A 23,901-nucleotide genomic window follows, 5' to 3' on the forward strand; every position below is an offset into this window, starting at 1 on the left:
AAAGGGGTGAGAACACCATTGGAAAGGGTTGAATAGTATGAGCTTCCTCGTGAAGAGAATGGATGAGTGGGATCACACTACCCCACCATTTAAGAAGCAGTTCACCCTTTAAAACATGCTGAATGTAAAGGAGGGAGCAATACTCCCTCCTTCCACCAGTTTTTCGCTACTTCTGCTCATAGTGAAGCAACATACCGTCTATAGCTGGAAGTGGAAATAGAAAGCTTCCACAGTGGCAGATGACAGCCCTGTTTGTAGGTGACCAGAAAGGAATATTATGAAATAAAGCTACTTAATTAGCTTCCTTCAATGTTCAATGTCTGCAGTAGTTATTTCATGACATATACAGAAAAATTCAGAGAGTATAAGTTCAAAATGCTGCCTGTCACACTTGTGTCTAGGCATCTACGTTCTACATAGGTATAATGCATAAAATAGCAAACACAGCATTGAAGTGTAGTTTAAATTTAAAGCAACAGGTTTGCAAACAGTTGTTCTCGTTGTACTTTACAAAGGATTGTTTTTTGACACAGAATTGAAGGAAAAAATTATACTGTATTTGACATCATGTGTTCACGTTCTGAACATCACTTTACTGTGTCCTAAAGCTTAATCTTTCTAGCACATTTTAGTATGGACATAGCTATTGTTTATGGGAAGTTCATGTTAAATTCTAAATATGTGTTAAGTAAAGTCAAAATTTGTGTGTGACACCACTAAGTTGTTGAAACAGAAAACATAAACCTTTTCTTGTGGAACACATGAAACTCTGCATTTCTCTGAAAAGCATATGCAGTGCTTTTGTCATTCCAGTACAACTTATTAAATACCCACTTCTTTTTTTTTTTTTTTTTTTTTTTCCACTAGTCTATTCCTTGATCTATTCCTTTAACAGTGCTCTCATTTAGAACACTTTTTCAATTGGTTACTCTCATCCTCTGAAAGCTTAAGTTTTCAGTGAAGCTTTAGTCTGCTGGAAGTGTCTATCAGCTATTCATTGACAAGGGTTCAGTGTGCAGAGTTTCAGAATATTTTTATTTGCTCTGCAATCTAACTTGACAAGTACTCTCAACGCTGTTCTCCGTTGCTTTCAACATCAGCACATTCTAATTCACTTTTAAGAAGCTTTACGTTTTATCTTCTACAAAATGTTTTGTGCTATTCTTTATAAACTCTAACATCCAGTGGCTTTTGAGTGGCCGGTGACGGGTGCTAAATGAATGATTTCCTTCTCCTGTGGTTCTGTGCCATGCAAGAAATAAGGATTTTTTTCAGCCAGGTTTTGCACTGGATCTTGTTGCCAGTGAAGTCAGTGGCAAGACTCAGACTTTTAATCTGTTTCTCTTCCCCTTTCCCCATATTTTAGTAGTGATTGCTAGGTAGCCAGATTTAAAATTCCACTAGTTCTCTTTGCTTCAGACAGGGTTATTTATATACTCTGATATAGGTACTTACTAGTTTAAGGAGGCTGTATGTGACTTCAAGTAACTAAATGGCTGAAGGTGAAATCCCCCCACCCTGTGGTGATGGGGAGAGTGGTAAGTGCAAGACCTTGCATAGCAGTTCCTATAAACCCCAGGTGTGGGCTGCAGACCAGCTGTGCAAGAATGACTATCTATCCCTTACTTGCTATGGAAAGGGTCTTCACGCTTGCCTTGTGTGGTCTATAAAAGACTGGTGGGGTGGAGCAAGAGGAGGAGCTGCATGGATTTAGTAACCCAATATTCTCCACAACTGCTGTAGGGATGCTATGGCCCTTCATTTATAGACTGAAATGATGGGTTGTGGGAAGCTGTGTCCACCTCTGGCCTTAGCTTGTGGAGTTGATTTCCTCCACCCTCCATGTAGCACTTTCACAGAGCATGAATACTCTGGCTTTATGTAACCAATTTTTTGCCTTCATGCCAAAAAAAATATTTCTGTCTCTTGAGATTAATTTAGTGAAGTGTCAGTATTATGGAAAAGTTGTTAGGACTATGGACATAAACTCAAGTGTTGCCAGTCACCCTCGCTTAGTAGCTTATGTAACCGTTAGGCTTTGTATTTACACAGATTCTCATGAAGAAAAGTCACTTAAAAGATATAGCTAGTTCATGTGTCCTTTTTTATTATTCCAGGTTGCTACTTCCAGAAAGGATGCTGAAGATTACGGCTACATTGAAAACCTATGGAAAGTGAATCATGCAGCCTTCTGAAAGGAGCTGAAATGCAGCCTTCTGACAGGGTCATGAACCTGAGACAAGTCTTTGTGTCTATATTAGTGTTTGGAGTAGCCGTTCTACTCCTCTTCATGTATCTGCAGGCTTGGATAGAAGAACAACATACAGGTAAAATATCTTACAAACTGTATTATCTCCATTGCTTTCAGTTGCTGCATTAAAAGAATGATTTGTTGAGGGAGTGCGGTGTGGGTTTTTTGGGCAGTGGAATGGGACTGTAACACTTCTACAACAGTACAGCAATACACATAAGTATTAAGGAATTGTTTGACAAACACAAGTCGTGGCAGAGAAAGATGCCCCATGCTACCTCAGCTTAATTTGCACATATTGCACAGGAACATATTTTGTGTATTTATATGATATCAAATGGAGTCCAGCTTAATATAATTCTATATACAGTACTCTGTTTCCTCTGTCCTCTGTGTGGGGATTTTTTTAAAATCACTTTAATGGGCCATATGTGAACTTCTTCAGGGCAACAAAGCTTATTGTGGAGGTGGTATAGGATTATCTTTGAGACACAGAAACTGGATTTAACAAGCTTTTTTAAATTTTATAATGCTATGTGCATTTTGTAACTTCATCTGTCATGCATAAGTTGTTAGTATCCTTTTTTCCATTAAAAATACAAAACCTACCAATGTACCATACCACTTTAAAAAAAAATCTTTGGGCTCTGTAATTTAGGTTTTGTTCCTTCTGTAAAACACTGTTGATACACTGAATCCATTTGAAGAAATACTTTAAAAACACTATTTGTTTTTCTGTCAGTACAGACTTTCATGTAACTGCTAGATACTGAAAAGCAAACAAAATGTTTGACAGCAAAATAAGAACAAGGATTGAAATACCTAGCCTGTCCACAAGCTATATGACTGGTGATTGTGTTTGGTATATGGCTATTTGGGGCCTGATCCTGACTTCCTGCAAATAAGAGTGGTGAGCTGTTGACTGGCAGCTGATTCTAGTTACATTAAATGCAGGTCCATGATGCTTACAAACTTGTAATAAATGAATGTAGACAGGAGCATGACTTCTCTTTAGAAAGAGTCCCAATAATTAACTGTCTGTTTTATACTTTTGTGACTGGGGTGTTCTAGTCCACCCCCTATTTAGTGGTTAAAGAACTGCAGATAAAGTGTTAGCTGAAAACACTCTTACAATAAGACCTTTTCCATTGGTAGTAGAAACATAAAAGGGAGGAAATCCTTTACTGTTAGGCTTGACCAGAGATGAGAAATTTTTGTTGTTTGCATTTAATGAAACTTTATTTCATCTTTGCATTTTTCTTGTTTGTAGAGTGACCTCTTTTTTTCCTCCCATGGTTCCTTTTCAATCTCCAACAGCCATGTTGTTTTCCTTTTATCTTCTAAATGTTGTGTTTTGGAGGGGGAAGCAGATATTCGTGTAACACATTCTTTTGAAGTTTCTCACTAATAGGAAATAACAAGTGTTGCGCATGATTAAACACACATGCACAGTGTCCCATTATGGCAGGAGTGCTCTTTTGTACTAACGCATCAGTCTCCCGAAAACAGATTTTGACTTTCGCTGAGTTTCAGAGACAATGTGCCAGTCAGATGAAAGAGATTTTAAGTCCTCCTTTCCCTTCTCTTCCTCCACCCCCAAAATGTAAATAGCAACTTTTTATTCCAAACACTTGTATCTCCTTTACTTGCTTCTTACTGTCCCCCTCTCTTTTCTAAAAATATGGTCACTTAAATGTTGCTATTAAGTAAAACAATATGAAATGCTTTGTGTACATAGTGCAATTTGAGATTGTGCTATTATGGATGTTGAATTTACTCTTTAGCTGTACACCTGTGGCTTTTTGGGGCTAGCTTAGAGTTTGAGAGTCCCAAGCTGACAACTATCTTCAGAAAGATTTTTTTTTTTATGTGCTTCTGTAATCATATCAGTAGCAGCATGCTGCTACAAAGACAACTACATTTTTAATCTGCAAACGGCTGATTTTTGTGTGTGTTGTGCACGTTTCTGAACTGTCACACTAAGAGCCTTCAGGGATTTGCAGTCGGTAGAATTGTTTTTAGCCTCTGCGGTGCCCTGCTAAAAATGTACTGAGCACACGGGTGCTAGATGACTGGAAACTGACTAGGTTTGAGTTCAGGAAAATATCTGTACCTGCAGCACTGAACTCCCAGTTTCCTCATATATCTATCTTGGAGCCTTGTAAGTCACTGGAGCACCTACTAAAATTCACATTTGCGCTAATATAAATGTTCCATTCTTTCAAAGGTTCTCCTAGCTGTCGGGTTACTTACCTCCTAACCAGACCTGGATTTTTGGGGGAAGCACAAAACTACCTGCTCATTAGCACTCTGTCCCCTGCTACATTAGACTGGATATTTACTTATGCTGTTTTCCTCATTAGAATCCACTATTAGCCGTCTCTCCTCTTCCTCCAAGTGCTCATGTATTCTCTCACTGGACTTAACTCCATGTTCTTCTGTGGCTTGATCTCACTCACTCACCAGCCACTAACATCTTTGATTTTCAACAGTGCTGTGATTCCTGCATTTGCCTTATGAGTTTCCTCTTGACCTGGTCTTCCTCAAGCAACTGTGTCTCCATTCTCTGATTTAACTTTTCACACTTGCTCTGTCACTCACATATAAGGACATCCAGTTTAGAAAGTGCTTCACTGAGCTCAAATCCTATCCATCCTGGTCCGTCTGCTGATTCAGTGATCTCTGCTTTGTACCATGTACTCTATTCATCAGTTCTCTGCTCCTCTCCCACTGCTCTGTGCACTTGGAATCTTTTTGCTTTTTCAAGTCATGCTCATGCTCCCTGCCCAGGTCTATAGCAAGAAAAGGGGAAGAATAGCCGCTAACAGAAGCGGAACTACAAGCTTCATTCGGGAGTCTTCATCTCTGGTTTGCCAGAAGGGGCTGTCGGATAGGATTGAGCAAGTCCATCATACTGTGTGTCTTCAGTAAGAGAGGATGAAGAAGACATCCAGAGAGTGTACTTCCTTAAATTACTAGAGCACTCTTGCCTGGTGTGCTGGATTGAGCAGGTCAAAAAGTAAGGGGGAGGGGCAGGGTCAGGCTTATGTGGGGTAGCACAGTAGTGCTGTGCTGAGGTATCCGTGCTTGAAGGGTTCCTTGCATGGCTGCAGGCCTTCCCTGGGCAGAATTCCCATTGAAGATAACATGTAGACAACAGTCTTGAAGAAAGGCCTTTTATATGATGTCGACGGGAATTTTTGCCTGAATAAGAATTGCTGGGTTTGGCCTATTCTCCATGCCATCTGATGTCCTTCAGAGAGAGCATCAAGCATTGTGGCATAATTGAAATGTAGTAGCTATTTCTTAATGTTGATCTTAAATTTAAAGAAAGACCTTGTGAATAATAGCTCAAATATGTGACCTACAGGCAGGCACCCTTATGCCTATTCTCTGAGCCATTCTTACCTTGGCTCTTGTTCCTCCATCAATGCCACTGTTCTGTTTCTGGATTCCTCCTGGGGATCTCTCTAATTGTGCTCCAGAGGGTCTTCCTCTATGAGCAGCAGTCTGAGTGAAGGACCTATGGCAGCTCAGCAGTGGAGCCTGGTCTCTGCCACATGGAGCCCCGGCAGCTTCTCTGCAGGAGCTTGCAGTACACGACTGCTCCCCTGCTTTGTCTACCAAGACTGAGCTGAGCTGCTCCCTTTTGAGCCCCACCTCCAAAGTGGACATGCTCAGCAGGTGTGGCTGGGAAAAGCCTTCTGGGCCCAGAGCTGTTCTGTAACCCTCAGTTCACCAGTGTTGGGCTTGCTCACCCATCACATGCTTATATAGTAGCCCTGCAGCATACCCACCACACCAGCATTCTGAAACACAAAGTTAGGATCCTTAACTCCAAAATTTCTCCTCTTAGTTGGTGTCTGGCTCCTGACATGACTTAACGTGTCTTAGTCATTAAGTAGAGCTGGCTGAATACTACTGAGTAATTTATGAATAGATGTAAGTTTGGCTTCTTGATTTCTGTTTGTGGGGGTTTTTTTTGTTTTTTTTTAAGGGGGTTAGATTTGTTGTTTGGAAGTATTCCAATGGGTGCTTGGTAGTCATGAAAACATACACGAATGCTGAATTTTCTTGGACTTTAAAACAAACGATTCATCTGAAAAGTGTTGGCCCTCTCCTGGACTACCTCTGGCTCCTGAGGATGAAAAAGACCACGTATTCCTTCCTCCTTGGAGGCTTTGTAGTTCACCTGAGGTCAATGAGTCTCTGGATTCTCTAGACACCTTCTCTGTCCCTTCTAGAACATCAGAGGAGCTGCAGTCACAGACTCCCTGTAGTCAACTTCCTTCTCTCCAACTCTTTCTGGGCTCAGCGCTAGAGTTGGTCATAAAAAATTTCATAAGCATTTGCCAATTGGTCAAGATTGAAACGTTCCACTGAGATGGTTCAACTTCCACATCATTCTGCCAGAACAGAGGCAGGGTTCTGAAATATGCCTGGCAGGCAGGGTTCCACCACAAGAGCTCACTCACACAGCAGCACACCAAATGGACTGCCTAAGACCTGGGCTCCATTCCTTTTCATGGAGACTTCTGACGTTTTTGGTATCCGATTCAAAATCGGAACAAAATCAGATTTTAATAGAATGATTTCCTCTGCGAAATAGAATTGCTTTTCTCCACCTCGCTCTACCCATCACTCACTCCTGCGCAGTCCCAACCATATGCAGGCTACCCAAGGCGGGCCAGTCAGGCTCCTTGCTCCTATAGACTGTTCACGTTTCAGCCACGTTAATAGGCAGACCCTTAAGGCCTGGAGAAACCGACTCCTATCTGGAATCTCTGAATAGCAGACCAATGCACACCTAAAGTGTAATATTTAGTATTTCTCATTTTAAACTTTTTTTTTAAAAGACAATCTAATTGGGGAACAAAAGCAGTATCGTGACTTAAATGCCCAATCACACACCATGAACAACCAAAGCAAACGATTAATTAATAAGTCTGCGTGTGAAACTTGTCCACATAAACTAGTCCATGGCTACCAGGATCAGTGTGCAGAAATGAAAAGGAGCCAACTAGCAGTGGATATTATTTGCAATGAATAATTTAACCAGCTCTTTTAGTAATCTTGAAATACTTATATAAAGGAGTCGTGGGTAGCTCATGGGGATCTTTTTTGGTCTGTCTACCTTACAAACTCAGCAGGAGCAAAACAGTAATATAGTATAGGCAACCATTCTTCAGTTACTAGTTTAAAATGCCCCATTCTTACTGAGGCAGCCCTTCTGGGAGTATTCAGTATTTATCCTTGTGGTCAAAATACCCACTGTGCATAATTTTTATTGACCCAGTAATGGCCTGAAGCAGAAAGAGAGGATTTAAAGGAATCAGTAAATGCTGTTTGGATGGAGGTTATAGTGCTATTGGAAAATCTCCCAGACAGAACAGGATATAAGTGGATGAATTTCAATGTATAGATCAAAACAGTTGGCTTTTTCTCTTTTAAATGGATGTATGCTGAAGGGAGGTTGTACAGTACTTTTCTACTCTGTATTTGGCAAATATCTATATTCTGAGTAGAGTCTGATACAATGTGAAATAACAGTCTTATGAGTAAAAATACAGTAAATGCCATACTGGATCAGACCTAGGATACTACTTTAAGTTCATTATCTCCAAAAGCAGCCAGGATCAGATGTTTCAGAAAAAGGTGTAAAATCTCCATAACGAATCACATAACAATCAAGTCCATGGGGGTGGGGTTGCTTCTCAACTCCAAACATCTATTGGGTGGCCTCTATCCTGAAACATTTCTTCTAACTGAATATTTATCCTAATGATAACTGAGCATACATGCGCAGTATGAATGTCTAGTCCTTTTTAGACCCTACTATGCTATTTTCCTCATGTTGTGCCAGAGTTCCAGAGGTTGGTTGTGTTATAAATTATTGATTTTTTTTTTTAACTTCTGTGGCTGTCCCCTTGTTCTTGCTTTATAAAATAAGGTAATTCAAGTGTCTTGCTGGATTTCTCAATGCTATTTATTCAATATGTGCTTAAATATAACCAGTGAAATCTATGGAAGTGGGTGGTCTGGAGCTTGTATTATAGCTTTGGTTCTTACTATTCTGGATAGCTTTCCTTTCTTGTGACGTTGAATAGGGGGAAAATAGTTAATACATGATGAGGTAGGATATCAGGCTTTAAATATAGAGTAGAAGCATCGGGCACATTATTTCTTTTGTCCAGTCTGAATTGGACAAATATTTTAAAAGAGGCACTGCCAGCTTTGCTAGAATTATGGAATGAGATGTAAATGAATTGGCTCATAATGTTTTTTTTAATATATAATCACTGTTGGCTATATGTCTTGAGACCAGAATGACAGCAGTCAGGATCACTCCCCCCACACACCACCCTGAATGATTGTCTGTTAGCTTCAGTGTCCTCAGTATAACCTCTTTGCTGCAGTTGAATCTGGAACATGTATAGAAACAGTGTAACTAACATCTTCAGGTCACTTTTCTGTTTGGGATCTAGAAATCAAAGCAGTCAAATTTGCTGAACTGTTCTGTGTGAAGCCCTTGTTGACTGTTCTGAAAAGCGATATCTATTCATTGACCACACTGCTGATTGCACAATAGGCTAATATAATGTGTTCTGATTTAATTTCTTTATAATTCTGAAGCAAAAAGTGAGCTTTTGTTATTGGCAGCCAGTGCAGTAAGTGTCAATCCCCCGTAACAGCCCAGGTTTGACTTTATAATCATACTTCATTAATAGTGATTCCAGGCAGTGCTTTTCTTAGATGGACAGTTCAGGCAAGGAAACCTGTCTTGTTTCCTGACTGCTTGCCTGCCAGGTGGGCTACTGCAGAACCTGGAGGCTCTGGAAGTCCTGGTGGGAGTCCAAACTCCTAGGGTTATCAAGAATCCTATGTTGCAGAGTAGGGAACTTAGAAACCTGGAAAGCCTCTGCTCCAGCCAGGACTGCCAGGTGCCTGGCTTTAAGATAGCCTGCCAGGCAGGCTGGTGGGTGAGCTTTCAGGAAACCAAGCAGGTTTCCACTGGACAATTCAATGAAACAGACAATTCCAGCAGAATGTGTAGATTTTTTGTTTTTTGTTTTTTTTTAATTGGAAAATACCAATTTCACAAAGTTGAAACATTTCCTAGCAGCTCTAGTTTATAACATTATATTAGTCTTAATGCAGACCTGGCATTTCATTCATTGGGGACTTGGGGGTATTAAAGAGAAACCATTGTCTGACTTCTGATGATCATTTGGATACACAGGAATTGAGCTACATATTGGTATATTAATAGATGAAGAATGGTTCAGTGGTTTGGGACCCAAGTTCAATTCACTGCTCTTTCAGGCTTCCTGTGTGAAAAAGCAAATGACCAACCTTAGCAGGGATAAAAGCAATATTGGGTGGGCCAGTATTAAATAGTGTTACAGTAGGTGACAGCCTTAGAATGTTAACCGTAGTCCTTTAGTTCAAAAGGTCAGATCATTCAAAAAGATAATTCAAAAGACAGATCATTTAGTGACTCAGCATTGCAGCGAAGACTGTTGCTAGGGCTTTATTATTTTTCACAAAACATACTGAAGTATATTAAAGTACTGTAAATTATTAAAACGAAATAAACTTGTCAAAATGAGGGAATTACTCTGATATATTAGGCTTGGGTTTTTTTATTTGTTCATTTAGTTGCTAACTCAAAAGATTCATTAATTCACAGTGGGTCTTTGTCATGACTGAGAATTAACAAGCTTCATATGTAAAAGAAATGTATTTCTATGAGAGGATAATCCATTTCTTCCCCCTCACTGGGAGCTCCTGTTGTTTACAAACATTTTGACATTGAAGTACCAAGGAAGAGAGAAATGATATACTTGCTAAAATTTTCCTGATCCTATTTTTTAAATGTTGTAATCAGAACAAAGTACTTTTATATTTAATACGTACACAGAATAACATGGACTTGATTATCATGACTGTGATTTACAATTGTTTTGGTCCATTACAGATGGGGAAATCATTTCAGCATTTCACCCTGTATCTCATCTGTTTTACTGCCCGACTTAAACAAATTATCAAATGAGTTTGCAGACTCTTAACTGCTTGTGTAGACCAAAATAGTTACTGATACATAGTGAAAAGTGCGAAGATTTCATTAGCCGATGAACAGAAATTCCTTCCTGCTAGAATTCATCTCAAAGGGCTGCGGTATGTTACTTTTATCTTAAGAGTACGACAAAACATTGACATGATTAACCCAAATGATGCTACTAGATTGTGAGACTGATTGGTGAGTATGTGCTAGCCTAGGCTGGGGGGTGCCAATTGTATGCCTCCAGTTACATAGAATACAGTGGAGTTGGGATGATTTTTCACTAAGAAAAACACATTTTGAATGGCAGGTGGGAGGCAATTTTAAACCCGAGGCTGAGAGCATGTCTACACTACAAACTTAAATGTTGACCAGGAGCGCTTCCATTGAATTAAGAAGGGCAGTGTGCGGGGATGAGAGCCCACGGTCTCACTTTCATGCAGCTCTTCACCAGGAGCATGGCAGCCGCCCGGACTCCTAGCGGAAAGCTCCATATCCAGAGCCCAGGTGGGGAGCCTCCCAACTTTCCCAGGATGACCGCCTGAACTGTGAATGGCTTTCTTGTCAATTACATGGAGCAAGAATGATAGCCAACCATTTATGTAAGTAACCCACAGTGTCTACATTTACACTCACTCCAAGACACCAACATAAGCCCTACATCCCTCGTGGAGGTGGAATTGATACGTTGGTGTAGTAGGGCCCTTAAATTGGCAGGAGCAAGGCTGTAGTGTACACTGATCATAATGAGGTCGATGTAAGGCAACTTCCATCGACCTCACTCTGTAGAGTATAACAGGTCTGAGCTCTGTGAAGAGAGTGCCTAACTACAAATGAATAGGCTACTTTCTCAAAACTACAAGTGAACTTGACCATTTTATATTTTTAAATGGGGCTGTAGATGCTTACAGTGGAAGCCAGTCTCCATTTCAAACACTAGTGTTCGTTTGGGAGAGATTTATTTATTTATTTTTCCTATCTTATGCACTATCCAATTTTTTACCCTGTGGGGCCCCACTCCTGGAGGGAAAAAAAGAATGATTCAGTCAAATTGTTGGACTGAATTTTTGCTGTGGTCTGTGTTTCACATTCAGATGGGCAGGAGGTTCAATTACAGTTTCCACTTCTCATTAGAAATGAGGAAACTTGAAACTGCTTGTGAAACTCACTATCCTTTTTGTCCTGTAATTAGATATTGCTTTATGGATCAGTGGAATGACTGCACTTCACTCTAGAAATGATAGCACAGCACTTTCTTCTCCAAGGGCAATGATCAGAGTATTAGCAACAGAAAGTGTGAGCACTTAAGGAAGGTCTAATGATGAGAGCAAAAGGCATATGTAGTGGACTCTGTGTGGTTTACTAAAACACAATTTCATAACAAAAAATATAGGTGTCACTACCTACACAGTCTACCGTTAGCCCTTTTAATCTTTCCACATTGGTCATTCTCCCCTTACCTTCTTCCTCCTCCCCCTCTTCTTCCCCCCTCCCCCCCGTTTTCTTCTTTTCTCTGACCCGCAATGGAATTGTACAATAAGTGGCACTGGCGCATGTGCACACACAAAATGTCTTGCCAGATAAATTAGATTGCTCTGTTCGGCCCTCAGATTTTTTTTCTATAAAGTAATATACTTGCAATTTAGTAAAGCATTTGACACTATGTCATCTGAAATCTTAACTAGAAATTGGATTGTGTAGGAATACAATCATGTAGAATGAAAAATGACTGACGTGTCGTGAGGGATAATGACGAACAGACATGCATCAAGTTAGAGGTGTCTTGAGGGATTGGGGTTAATTCTGGTGCTCCTTCATATCTTCATTCTCAATCCAGAAGAAAAAGTAAACAGTATCTTAATAAAACTTGCCACTGATAGAGAGGATAAAGTGGGAGGAATAACAACTGCTGACAAAGAAATAATGTCAGGTGGGGGATGAATAATCTGAAACCCAAGTAGTCAGTGGCGGGAGGAACCTAGAAAGCACCAATAACCGTGCATCCACAGAGGCATGATCTCTCGGTGGTGGTCTGAGCAGGGAGGTAATAGTCTCTCTCTGTGTTGGTCTAAAATAATCACACCTACATTAGCGTGTTCAAATCCCCCGGCAACACATTGTGAGAAAGATACTGACAAATTGGAGTAAATCCAAGAACAACAAAAATAGTGATGGAGAGCTTAGCCCATAAGGAAAGATTTAAAATGGCTAATTATACTTAGTTTGACTAGTTTACAATATGCCCAGGTATCTTTATCTCAAAATATTTCAATGTCCATGCTAAGGATATGGAGAGGACACATTTTAAGGTGGTGTAATAAAAATGTTAGAGAATATTTGGACTGAACAGTGGGAGAAAACATGTGGTGGTGAGATTAAAAAATAGGCTTTGGAATTCCCTGTTGCTTGGAGCTAGATTTGACAAAACACTAGAAAACGAACTGTAGGAAACAAACTTTCACTGGCAGATCTTCCAGTCTGTCTATTCCTCTTCCATCCCCCGTGTACTCCTTTAATTCCATGAAAATGTTTTTCACCAGAGGATGTTTGTTATCTTTGATCATAGAACACCACAAAATATTTTCTTATTTTTTGTCCCTATAGGGACATTAACTTTGTTTGCAAAAGCTATAGTTAACTAATGTATGTTCTGGATCTTCAGAAATGCACTGCTAAAAGTGAGATTTTTTTCTTGGTGATCGATAACTTCCCCAGTTTTCTCTAGCGAGCATTAAATGTAATCGGATGTGAATGATTACATCACACTAACTACATACGTGTCAAAGACTTAGGTTATGTCTACACTTACAATGCTACCACGGTGCAGCTCCCTGCTATAAGCACTTCAGTGTAGACAGTCACCTGAGGTCTCCCGTCACTGTAGTTAATTCAATTCCCTGAGAGGCAGTAGCTAGGTAGATGGAAGAACTTTTCTATCAACCTAGTGCTGCCTGCACTAGGAATTAGACTGGCATAGCTACATCTCTCAGGGGTGTGGATTTTACACACCCCAGCAAGTCATAGCTGTGCCCATTTAAGTTTCCAGTGTAGACCAGCCCTTAAGAAGTTGGAGAATGCTGTTCCAATTTACTTTAAAGAAGATAATCTATTAAACTGTACTCTTGATTCTTCTGGGATTTAAATTCCACTTTTGAAAGATCTAATCTTTGATTTATTTCTAAAAATAAGAGGTTGCTAGCATGAGAGGTCAAAGGTCTGCTGGAGTTTTTGGGGTCTGGGTGAGCCGCACTTCTCTCTGTAAGAGGAGGATTAGTGTGGTTTAATGTGAATCTTAAGCAGTACAGCACTTCTCTGCTAAGGAGGGCAGTAACGGGACTGAAATAGTCATTAACTTTAGGTGAGATGAATGATTGTTTCCGGGTTTAGAATATAAAAATGCTTCTTCCAGTGCTGAGATTTAAAGAGGAGGAAATAAATGAGGACTCATGTTTTTATAAAAACATTTCATTAAGGTGGGCGGAGTCCCATATTTATTTAATGTGAACATGAGCAAAATAATGTAGTTTGTATTAGGAATGGCAAAGGAGTTTACAATCTGATCTTGGGGAGGTGGGGAAGAAGCATTTTACCATGTATGGATACTATGTAAATGTTGCTTAGGCATTTATATTTTTCTTTTATCCTCTCTAGGATTAAGTAAATGTTAGTTAGTGCAGACTAGCAAAGACAATAGTAAATTTGGCCAAATATGTGGAAGAAACTGTCAGCTTTCATCGCTGTTTTCATTTTGTTTTTCTGTCTCTTGTTTATATTCCCATAGATAAAACTAGGAAATTAAACTGCAGATATCTTTTTTTGGTGGTGGTGGAACATTAAACTTCTTATCTATTTATTATCCTTAGTGAAAGATAAATTTGGTTTATTGTACACACAAGCCTCCTAAATTCACTCAAATACATTAGAGATCCATTGCAAATGACTGAATTAAGTGGATTTGTGAGTGAGGAAGCAAATAATAATGCATCACTTCATTTATTTGACAAATGTACTTTAATTAGTTATGATAGTACTTCATAGAATACTTGCAACTATTCTGTAATATCTTGTAAAAATAATTGATTCCTATGGGGCCTCACTACACTACACTGCTATTAAGTTTTTATGGAGAGGTGAAGAAGCCTCAGAATTTTGAGTGAAATCCTGTGTATGGTTGAGTGAAGTGTGAATTAGACTGGTCTAATACAGCTGCTTTTGACTGCACTTTGTTAAACATGGCGGTAGATGATATCCTCTTGAGGATCCAGTTTTTCTTACATGTAAAACCAGAATGACTTTTAACAAACAGCAGCCTATATGGTAAAGGACTATCAGGCACCCCAAGGGGTCACTTTCCCATTAAATTGTTTGTAAAAGGAAGAAAGGGAAAAGCAGTCTTCATCCATAGATCCAAATAATCCATCACTAGAGCAGGTTAACAAATTTTAAAGCTGTCTGAAAACTAATTTTAAGCCATTTGGTTTTGAGATGGGTCCAAGTATTAAGTCCACCTTTTTAAACCTAGTTTCTGCAGAAACCTGATATTTTGGAATAAGTTTACTCAGACTAAACACTAACTTAATTTCTTACAGTGTCAGTACCTATTTTTGGTAATTGTCCAACTAACAGGTACAAAAAATATTTTAAAAAAATCTTGTGGTTTTCCGCTGATTTATCTAAAGTATTTCTTCTAATAAATCTTCAATATTTCTTTCAGAGTACTCCAATAAACTAGAACCGGGTAACCAGTCTAAGTTCCATTTATAAATTGATAGGGTGTTTTGTTTTTTTTAATCTTGATGCTACCATCCTAAAACAATACTGGCTCCCTGACTATAAAACTGGATTTCAAAAGCTACGTAAGAACATTGCATCATTTTTTATGTATCATGTAAAGTTTAGTAGGAGTAAGTGACACAAGCACTTGCATAGACAAAGTGGCAAATGGTAGAGGAAACTGTAGGTTTATATAAGCTTCATATAGTTTTTTGCTTGATGGAAGTGTTGCTATAAATTGCTTTCCCTGCTCCTTAAATTGAAAAATGGCAGTAGATTGTATTTTTTTTTTAACAGAAATTAAATTAGAGTCAATTCAACGTTCCACTGTTGATGCCTTAAACAAATCAGACTTTCAAGTTCACTTGTGGCCAAAGGAATTTGAGATATTTGAACAATAATAAAAAGATGTAACTTGATTTTTTTTCAATATGTTCACACATGACACAGCAGTTGCCGCCCAACCAGCTGCATTTTCTGTGCCATGGTTATTGTAGCATTATTCAGTCACACACCCTGCCTCCCTGGGAAGAAATGAGACTACAATGTATTTAAATTCAATAATCCTTTAACACACAAAGTCATTATGATGATGATCCTCATGCCCACTGCCACGTTCAGTGGCGTATGTGATAACCAGTCCTCCTATAGTAGAATTATAAATTCCAGGTCACCAGCCGCTTCTAAAGTTGGGTTGCACTTTGTCATGCTTAGGGAAAGGCGCATCACCATTGCTGTTTTGTTAGGATCTGAACAACAATGCAGGATGCCATTAGGTAAATGACACATGAGTGGGGGAGAAAACATCAAACTAAGGGAACATGGGGGGAGCCCAGCTACATATTGTATTTATTGTTCTTGAAGATGTGAAAGTAGACCCAAATGACTACTCATATCTTGTTTGCTCACCACCAGAGTTGGCAAAGAGAAAAGGCACATAGGTACACTACAGTGCTGTACGGTATCCACTCACATATCCCCAGAATACTGGACAATACACCACCCCTCCCCCGACCACCTGCATGACATCTGTCACACTGCACAGAGGATGCCATTTTGAAGAGCAGGCTGCCCTGCCCACCCTGGCATGACCTTGCACGCTCAGTGCATGTGAGATCACTCTGGCAGGGATGGAGTGGCACACTTTTTTCAAAATAGTGGGCCCTGTCCATGACACCAGCCAGAACCATGTCTAGTTCTGTCTCCGTATCGGACAATAGACAAACCCGTAGAAAAAGAGGACTATTTGGCTTAAACTAGATGAATGGCCTGCCTTCGGTGCTCTTTATAAATACCTGAATACCTAAAGAAAGTGCAAAGGGCTTCCAAGGAGTTTTCAGATGGCATCCAGACAAGAATGCAAAAAAAGATTCATAATACCCAGCTACATATCACTGTAAAGGTTCTCCAGTTCCTTCATGCACTTTATTTAGTTTATTTGTTTGTTTGTTAGTGAATTGGTGGAACACTGATTATGGAGGGCTGAATTCTCCTCTGAGGTATAGTGCAAAACAGCACAAAACAGGTGGAGAGGGCCTGATAATAATGTGGCCCAATGGGGAGGAGAAATGGGGCTACACAACATAGGCCTTTCTTTTCCTTGCAGGACTTACCCTATTACATTTGGAGTTGGGATTTTTTATATTTAATATGAATATTTTATATATAATTTCTCCTGACTATGTAATAGTGTTCTGTGGTGGTGAGAGAGGGGTTGATTCTGTAAATAGCTGAGATACGGATAATTAAAAACTCAACTTTTCTCTTTCCCGCCCTTCCTCTTCTTCCCTCCCATCCTCCATCTTTCAGAGCCATCTGACTGTAGAGCAGAATGGCCATCATCAGTTTCTCTCATCTTGTACAAGAAGCTTTTAGAACTTTCATAAAAGTATGTGATGTCTTACTTTATTAGTATTTGCTACAGAGAGAGTTCAATGTGCTATAATGCTTATTGCAATAAAAAAACATGCTTATGTCTTACCAACAACTGTGGTGGTTTTTCACTATTTTAACTTTAACTTTCAAGGTACAATAGGAAGGCGGGAATTAGAGTAGCTGTCAGACAGAGGTATGCTTTATTACTTTTGGCTAGAAATTTAAGTCTTTTTCATAAGTTTTTTGTATACTGAGTTATCAGGAGGGGGTGAAAAAATATGAAAGGGCACTTTGGTTATTAAACGATTAATCTGCTGAAAGATTAGTGGCTAGTTGGCAGATGTAAAAAGGACAAAAACACTTTGGTAGTAGGTGTTGCTGAAAGTATCGGCATGTACAGAGTTTCAGTGACTCCAGGTAAAGTAAGTGACTTGAAACTAGTGGCCATTACATAATCTTTGTTGTCACATTGAACTGTGTTCTTAATGTGATGCTTAAACTCTACACAGTAACTTTTCACAAAAGTTTGGATGTGAGGGTGTCTGAGAATCAACAGAATTAAAGCAGAACAGGTAACTTGCTCACTCCACTTTAGATATATTTGTGAATTACTTTATCATTCTTAATCTTTGGGGTTTTCAAAAAAAAATTTTTCAAGTGACACTGGCTTCTAAATTCCCTTGATTTTTCTATAAGACTTAAGCACTTGGAGCCCAAATCACTTTTAACTTTTGTTTAAATTCATTGAGAAATTAAAAACAAAGATGTGTTTGCAAAAAATAATGTCCAGTGTTCTTTTGCTACAGGAAAGTGTAATTGCTAAGCCACAAAAATCACCAGGGATGTTGGGACAAGGGATAGTAACTGAGCTGCTTTGCTTTTTGCAACTGACTAGATTTTAAATGTTTCATATAAGTTTGACATTGTGCCTCCATAACATACCGGAGCATAGAGTATATCATTCTTATGGGAAAACAGTCATATAATTGAATAGTTTTTCCTGTTAGAGGAATGAACACCATAGCATTAAAAGACAATTTTCTTTGTTTAAACAGCTTGGTTTTTATTTATTGGTGTTGATTTGATTCATCTCAGGATTATTGGAGACTCACGTGTTACTAACTTGTATAAACTGTTTTTTTTTTGTTAATTTTCATGTTGAGGTATTTACCTCCCCTTCAGAACTGCTTGTTCATCTAGTGGGTACTATTGTATGTCTTATTTTATATTTATAGATCTGTTGCACTGTGACAATTAAAAGTTTCGGCTTTGAAGAAATTGCAAGACTAATTTTTCAGAAGTTAGACAATACTACCATTGTCAATCACCCAGGTTCTAGGTTGTTGGTTCCTAGCAGTGTTCCTACAGTACCAAAAACTTGCAATAGCAAGTGTTAATAATGTGGATATGGGGTCCTGCAATTTGCATAAAAAACTACTCATAATAAACTGAAGGGCCTTATTTTGAATTTTTAAAAAAAAATATACTTAGACTTATAAAATTTAAGGCCAAAAGGGACCATCATGATCATCTAGTCTGACATCCTGCACATTGCAAGCCACAGAATCTCGCCCACGTACTCCCATAGTAGGCACATAACCTCTCGTTGAATTACTGTAGTCCACAAATCATGATTTAAAAACTTAGTTACAGAGAATCCCATGCCCCATGCTGCAGAGGAAGGCAAAAAGAATTCCCAGGTTTCTGCCAATCTGAACTGGGGGAAAATTCCTTCCTGATCCCAAATGTGGTGGTCAGTTGGACCCCGAGCATGTCGGCAAGACCCGACAGACACTTAGGAAAGAATTCTCTGTAATATCTCAGAGCCCTCCCCATCTAGTGGCCCATCACTAGCTGTTGGGAATATTTGCTACTAGAGTCGCAGATTGGCTACGTGCCATTGCAAGCAGTCTTGTCGTACCAATCCCTTCATAAACTTATCAAGCTCAGTCTTGCAGCCAGTTAGAGTTTTTGCCCCCACTGCACCCTTGGAAGCCTATTCCAGACCTTCACTCCTCTGATGGCTAGAAATCTTTGCCTAATTTCAAGTCTAAACTTGTTGATGGCCAATTTTATATCAATTTATTTTTGTGTCAACATTTAACTCCTCTCCCTCCCTGGTATTTATCCCTCTGATGTATTTATAGGATTGCTCTCTATAAATACATCTGTTCTCTATCTCCCCTCAGCCTTCTTTAGCTTAGGCTAAACAAGCCAAGCTCTTTGTGTCCTCTCATAAGGTCAGTTTTCCATTCCTTTGATCATCCTAGTAGCTATTCTCTGCACCTGTTCCAGTTTTGAATTCATCTTTCTTAAACTTGGGAGTCCAGAATTGTACACAGTATTCCAGATGATGTCTTATGAGTGCCTTGTATATTGGTACCAACACTTCCCTATTGCTACTGGAAACACCTCGCCTGATATATGCTAGGATCTCATTTGCCTTTTTCACAGCCACATCACAGGATGACTATAAGCCACCAATGTGATCTACCAATATACTCAGGTCTGTCACCTCATCTGTTGCTTCCAACTGATAGATCCCCAGTTATAGCAAAAATGCTTGTTGTAAGTCCCTCAGTGCGTGGCTTTGCACGATTAAATTTCATACCATTTCTATTACTCCAGTTTTCAAGATTGTCCAGCTCTTCTTGTATGATATTCTGGTCCTCCTCAGTGTTGGAAATACCTCCCAACTTTGTGTCATTGACAAATTTTATTAGCACACTCCCAGTTTTTGTGTGGTCATTAGTAAAAATGTTAAATAAGATTGGTCCCAAGACTGATCGCTGAGGAACTCCACTGAGGAACTCCCTCCAGCCTGACAGTTCATGTTTTCAGTATGACCTCCTTGTAATCTCTCTTCTTTAAACAGTTCCTTATCCATTTTTCAGATCTCATATTAATCTCCATCTTCTCCAATTTAACTAATAATTTCCCTTGTAGAACTGTATCAACTGCCTTACTGAAATCCAGGTAGATTATAGACTCAGGCTCTAAGTCAGAAGGGACCAATATCATCATCTAGTGAGTCTGACCTCCTGCACAGTGCAGGCTACCCACTCCTGTAATATACTCTAACATATGACTGAGTTATTAAAGCCTTCAAATCACGGTTTAAAGACTTTAAGGTACAGAGAATCCACCAGCAAGTGAGCCGTGCCCCATGCTATGGAGGAAGGCCAAAAAAAACCCCAGAGCCTTTGCAAGTCTGCCCTGGGGGAAAATTCCTTTTCAACCCCAGATATGGTCATCAGTTAAACCCTGAGCATGTGGGCAAGTCTCACCAGTCAGACACCCAAGAAAGAATTATCTGTAATAACTCAGAACCCACCCCATCAAACGTCCCATCACAGGCCGTTAGTATATCTGCCACCAGTAATCAAAGATCAGTCAATTGCCAAACGAGGCAGTCCCATCACACAATCCCCTCCATAAATTTATCAAACTCAGTTTTGAAGTCAGCTAGGTTTTTTGCCCTCACTGGTCCTCTAGGACCTTAGCGGTCCCACTTCTTCTTTCTTTGGTTTCTTCCTATTTATTTGAGTATAGAACCTTTTTACTATTGGTTTTACTATTGGCAAGGTCCAACTCTACTTGGCTTTTGGCCTTTCTCACTTTATCTCTTCATGTTCTGACCTCCAAGAGCTAGCTGTCCTTGCTGATCCCTCCCATCTTCCACTCCTTGTAGGCTTTCTGCTTTCTCTTAATCACCTGTCTGAGATGCTTACTCATCCAGTTTGGTCTACAACTCTTGCCTGTGCATTTTTTTCCCTTCTTGGGATGCAGGCTTCAGATAGTTCATCAAAGTTGCAGGAACTAATTCCGAGCCTCCTCCGCCTTTAGATCCATGAGTTCTTCAACCCAGTCCACTTCCCCGACTAATTCCCTTAATTTTTTAAAGTTAGCCCTTTTGAAGTCAGACCCTAGTCACAGATCTATTTTTGTTTATCCTTCCATGTAGTTTGAACTGAATTAACTCATGGTCCCTCGAACCAAGATTGTCCCCTACAACCAGTTCTTCTACGAGGTCCTCACTACTCACCAATACGAAATCTAAAATGGTATCCCCTCTTGTTGGTTCAGTAGCTATTTGGTGAAAGAATCCGTCACCTATCACATCCAGGAAAATCTGGGCCCTATTATTACTACTAGCAGTTGTTCTCCAGTCTATATCTGGGAAGTTAGTATCCCATAATCACACAATTCCCAGTAGTATTTACTTCAATTAAAAACATTAAGGAGATCTCTATCTGTACCCAAATTGGATCCCGATGATGTATAGCACACCCCAAGCACTATCCCAGGGGAAGCTCTAATCTAAAAAAAAATCCGTTATCTTCTCAAAAAAAGAGATCAGGTTGGTCTAGCACTATCTACCTTTTGTAAAACCATGTTGTATTTTATCCCAATTAACGTTTACCTCTGTCATTAATTACTTTCTCTCTCAAAATTTGTTCCAAGACCTTGCATGCAACTGGGGACAAACTAACAGGCCTCCTGGATCACGATTTTTTTCCTTTTCTTAAAAATTGGTGTTATATTAGCAATTCTCCAGTCATACAGTACAACCTCTGAGTTTACAGATTCATTAAAAATCCTTGCCATTGGGCTTTCAATTTTCAAATTGGTCTTGTAATTTAAGTTTCTTTAATATTCTTGAATGGAAATTATCCAGGCCCCCCAGTTTGGTCCCATTAAGCTGATTTTTGTTTGACTTCCACCTTAGATGTGATAATTTCTACTTCCATATTCTCATTTCAATTAGCTACCCGGATATTATCCCTAAGCTCCTCATTACCCTTATTAAAAACTGAGGCAAAGTATTTGATTAGGTGCTGTGTGATGCTTAGAATGGGTCACCCCATCATCAGTACTTAGCGGTCCCTCTTCTTCTTTCCTTGTGTTTTTTTTTTTTTTAATTTATATGGCTATAACTTTGGGAGTGATTGGAAGTTATTAAATTAAGACACATTCAGAAAAGTTAAATGCATTTGCTCCTTCACTCTTGTCATTATTCTTAATGAATTCTAGAATTGCTACACAGCAATATTGGAAAAATATCTGCTGTCTGAAAGGGTACAGAATGAGACGGTAGCAGATACAACTCAGCCAGTGACCTGTACTACTTTGATAAGCATTTTGAAGATGCATAATCCAGACAATGACTTCTATGTTTGCAATTAACAATAATTGAAATATAGAACTGGGAATCAAAATGTATCAAGATTTGTATGTTTATACTGTACTCTAGAGAGAAACACCAATTTCCATTTGTTATACTGTGTGAAAGGGACTTCAGTCCTCTACTTAATCATGAGTATATGTGTTGCTGTGAATTATATTTATCCAGTTCAGTCCAAGTGCTCCTATCCTATTTTCAAGCAGTTCTCACATTGGCTGTCACGTTTCAAATACAACATCTTGAGGCTAAAGTTACTGAGCTGCTGAAAGAGAGGGAAATGGAACTAGTCACAAAGATAGCACATAAGGATATGTGAAGTGGCTGAACCTCAGAATTGGCTGCCCTGGTCCTTGAGCTAATGAAATTTGCCTCATTGGGGAAGACGGTAAATTGAGATGGATGGAAAAATTTAGATAGCACCCACCTTTCAACGGAAGTCTTTCAAACTTTGGGGTCATTTAAAGAAATGGGTATACCATTGAGTGAGAGAGAGAGATAGAAAGACAGGCTGTGGTGAAAGGGGTCACTGATAATTAGAAATGGTCATGGTAAGTGGTTACTATGAGAACAACTGTGATTTGCCTACAGGATACAAAGGTGGTGAATCATGTAGAAAAATGAGGCAGGGGCTTGCAATCATATATATTGGTAACAATGGTACAGGAAGGTGGAAGTCCAATCCCGGATGCTTAATTTAAGTTATTAGGAGGCAAACTTAAGCTCAGGGCTTCCACAGTAGCTTTCTTTGAGGTGTTTCCAGTTCTGTGCACAGAGCCATCTAGATGAGGAGCCTTCAGGGTCTCAGTATGTGGCTGAGAAGATGGCGTCAGGAAGACAGATTAACATTTATTGGGTGCAGGAGACCTTTTGGTGAGAGGGAGAACCTATATAAAAGGGACGGACTCCTCTTTAGCCAAAATGTAGCCAAACTGGTGACCTACACAACTGACTTTGCTTTGGTTCTTTAAATTAGAAGTGTGGTGTAAAGCCAAAAGGTGCTGAAGGGCACTTTGGTCAGATAAAGACACTGGTTGATGAGGTCTGTAATACAAAGGCAGCTGGCTATTCACTAGAAAGGACAGGACAGAAATTACCTCTCGACTGTAAGAGGGGACAGATTGATATCAGAGGTACATTCCAGAAATATAACGAGTGTCAACCATTTGAAGGTACTTGACATATTGAGTATTACTGAAAAATTAATGGAGTATTTGCAGGGAGGACAGAATAGGTTGTAGAGGTGAAGAAGTAGTAGTAAACCTGAAAGGTTTTAGAGACTCGAAAGAGAGAGAATTTTTAAGTTGAGAGAACAGAACAGTATACCAAAATCTATATAGATACAATTCCTAACTCAAAAATAAATAGTAGGATTGTATTACTGACTACTGCATTAGGTAAAAGACATTAGCTGCTTCTAAAAGTGACCGCACAAACAATGCTGCCTCTCAATAAACTGTAACAACTCAGGAAAGGTTTTCATTGTGTCTGGAAATCTAGGTACTTAGACACTTACTAACTTTCCCATCAACATAGTAGATGGTTGTCCAAACAGCTGTGGACAACTCATTTAAAATATCTGTTTATGGCACAAGTGCAGTCAAAAAATATAAGGATAAATAATAAGTTGGAAAATAATACTGAAAATAATTGAAATGCCGTTGTATAAAGTAATGATATTCTATCACACTGAATCCAGTACCACAAACAAATATAGAAGGGTTTAGAAATGAGTGGTGAAAAGGAGAGAGCTGGAAA

General features: G+C 39.3%; 1 protein-coding gene across 3 annotated transcripts in view; it reads left to right on the top strand.

Annotated features, from left to right (window-relative positions):
* The window catches only part of CHST9 (carbohydrate sulfotransferase 9), a 114,170-nt gene that overhangs the window by 9,048 nt on the left and 81,221 nt on the right, over positions 1-23,901 (top strand). For all 3 annotated transcript variants that reach the window (XM_067546307.1, XM_067546315.1, XM_067546324.1), the window contains one exon: positions 2,118-2,327. In XM_067546307.1, coding sequence (XP_067402408.1) covers positions 2,168-2,327 — 160 coding nt within the window. In that variant the 5' untranslated portion in view covers positions 2,118-2,167. The remainder of the gene's footprint in view (positions 1-2,117; positions 2,328-23,901) is intronic.

This window comes from Emydura macquarii, unplaced genomic scaffold, assembly GCF_026122565.2.
Source record: "Emydura macquarii macquarii isolate MOO-44397 ecotype Brisbane River unplaced genomic scaffold, CSIRO-AGI_Emac_v2 contig_212, whole genome shotgun sequence".
NCBI classification, from domain to species: Eukaryota; Metazoa; Chordata; order Testudines; family Chelidae; genus Emydura; species Emydura macquarii.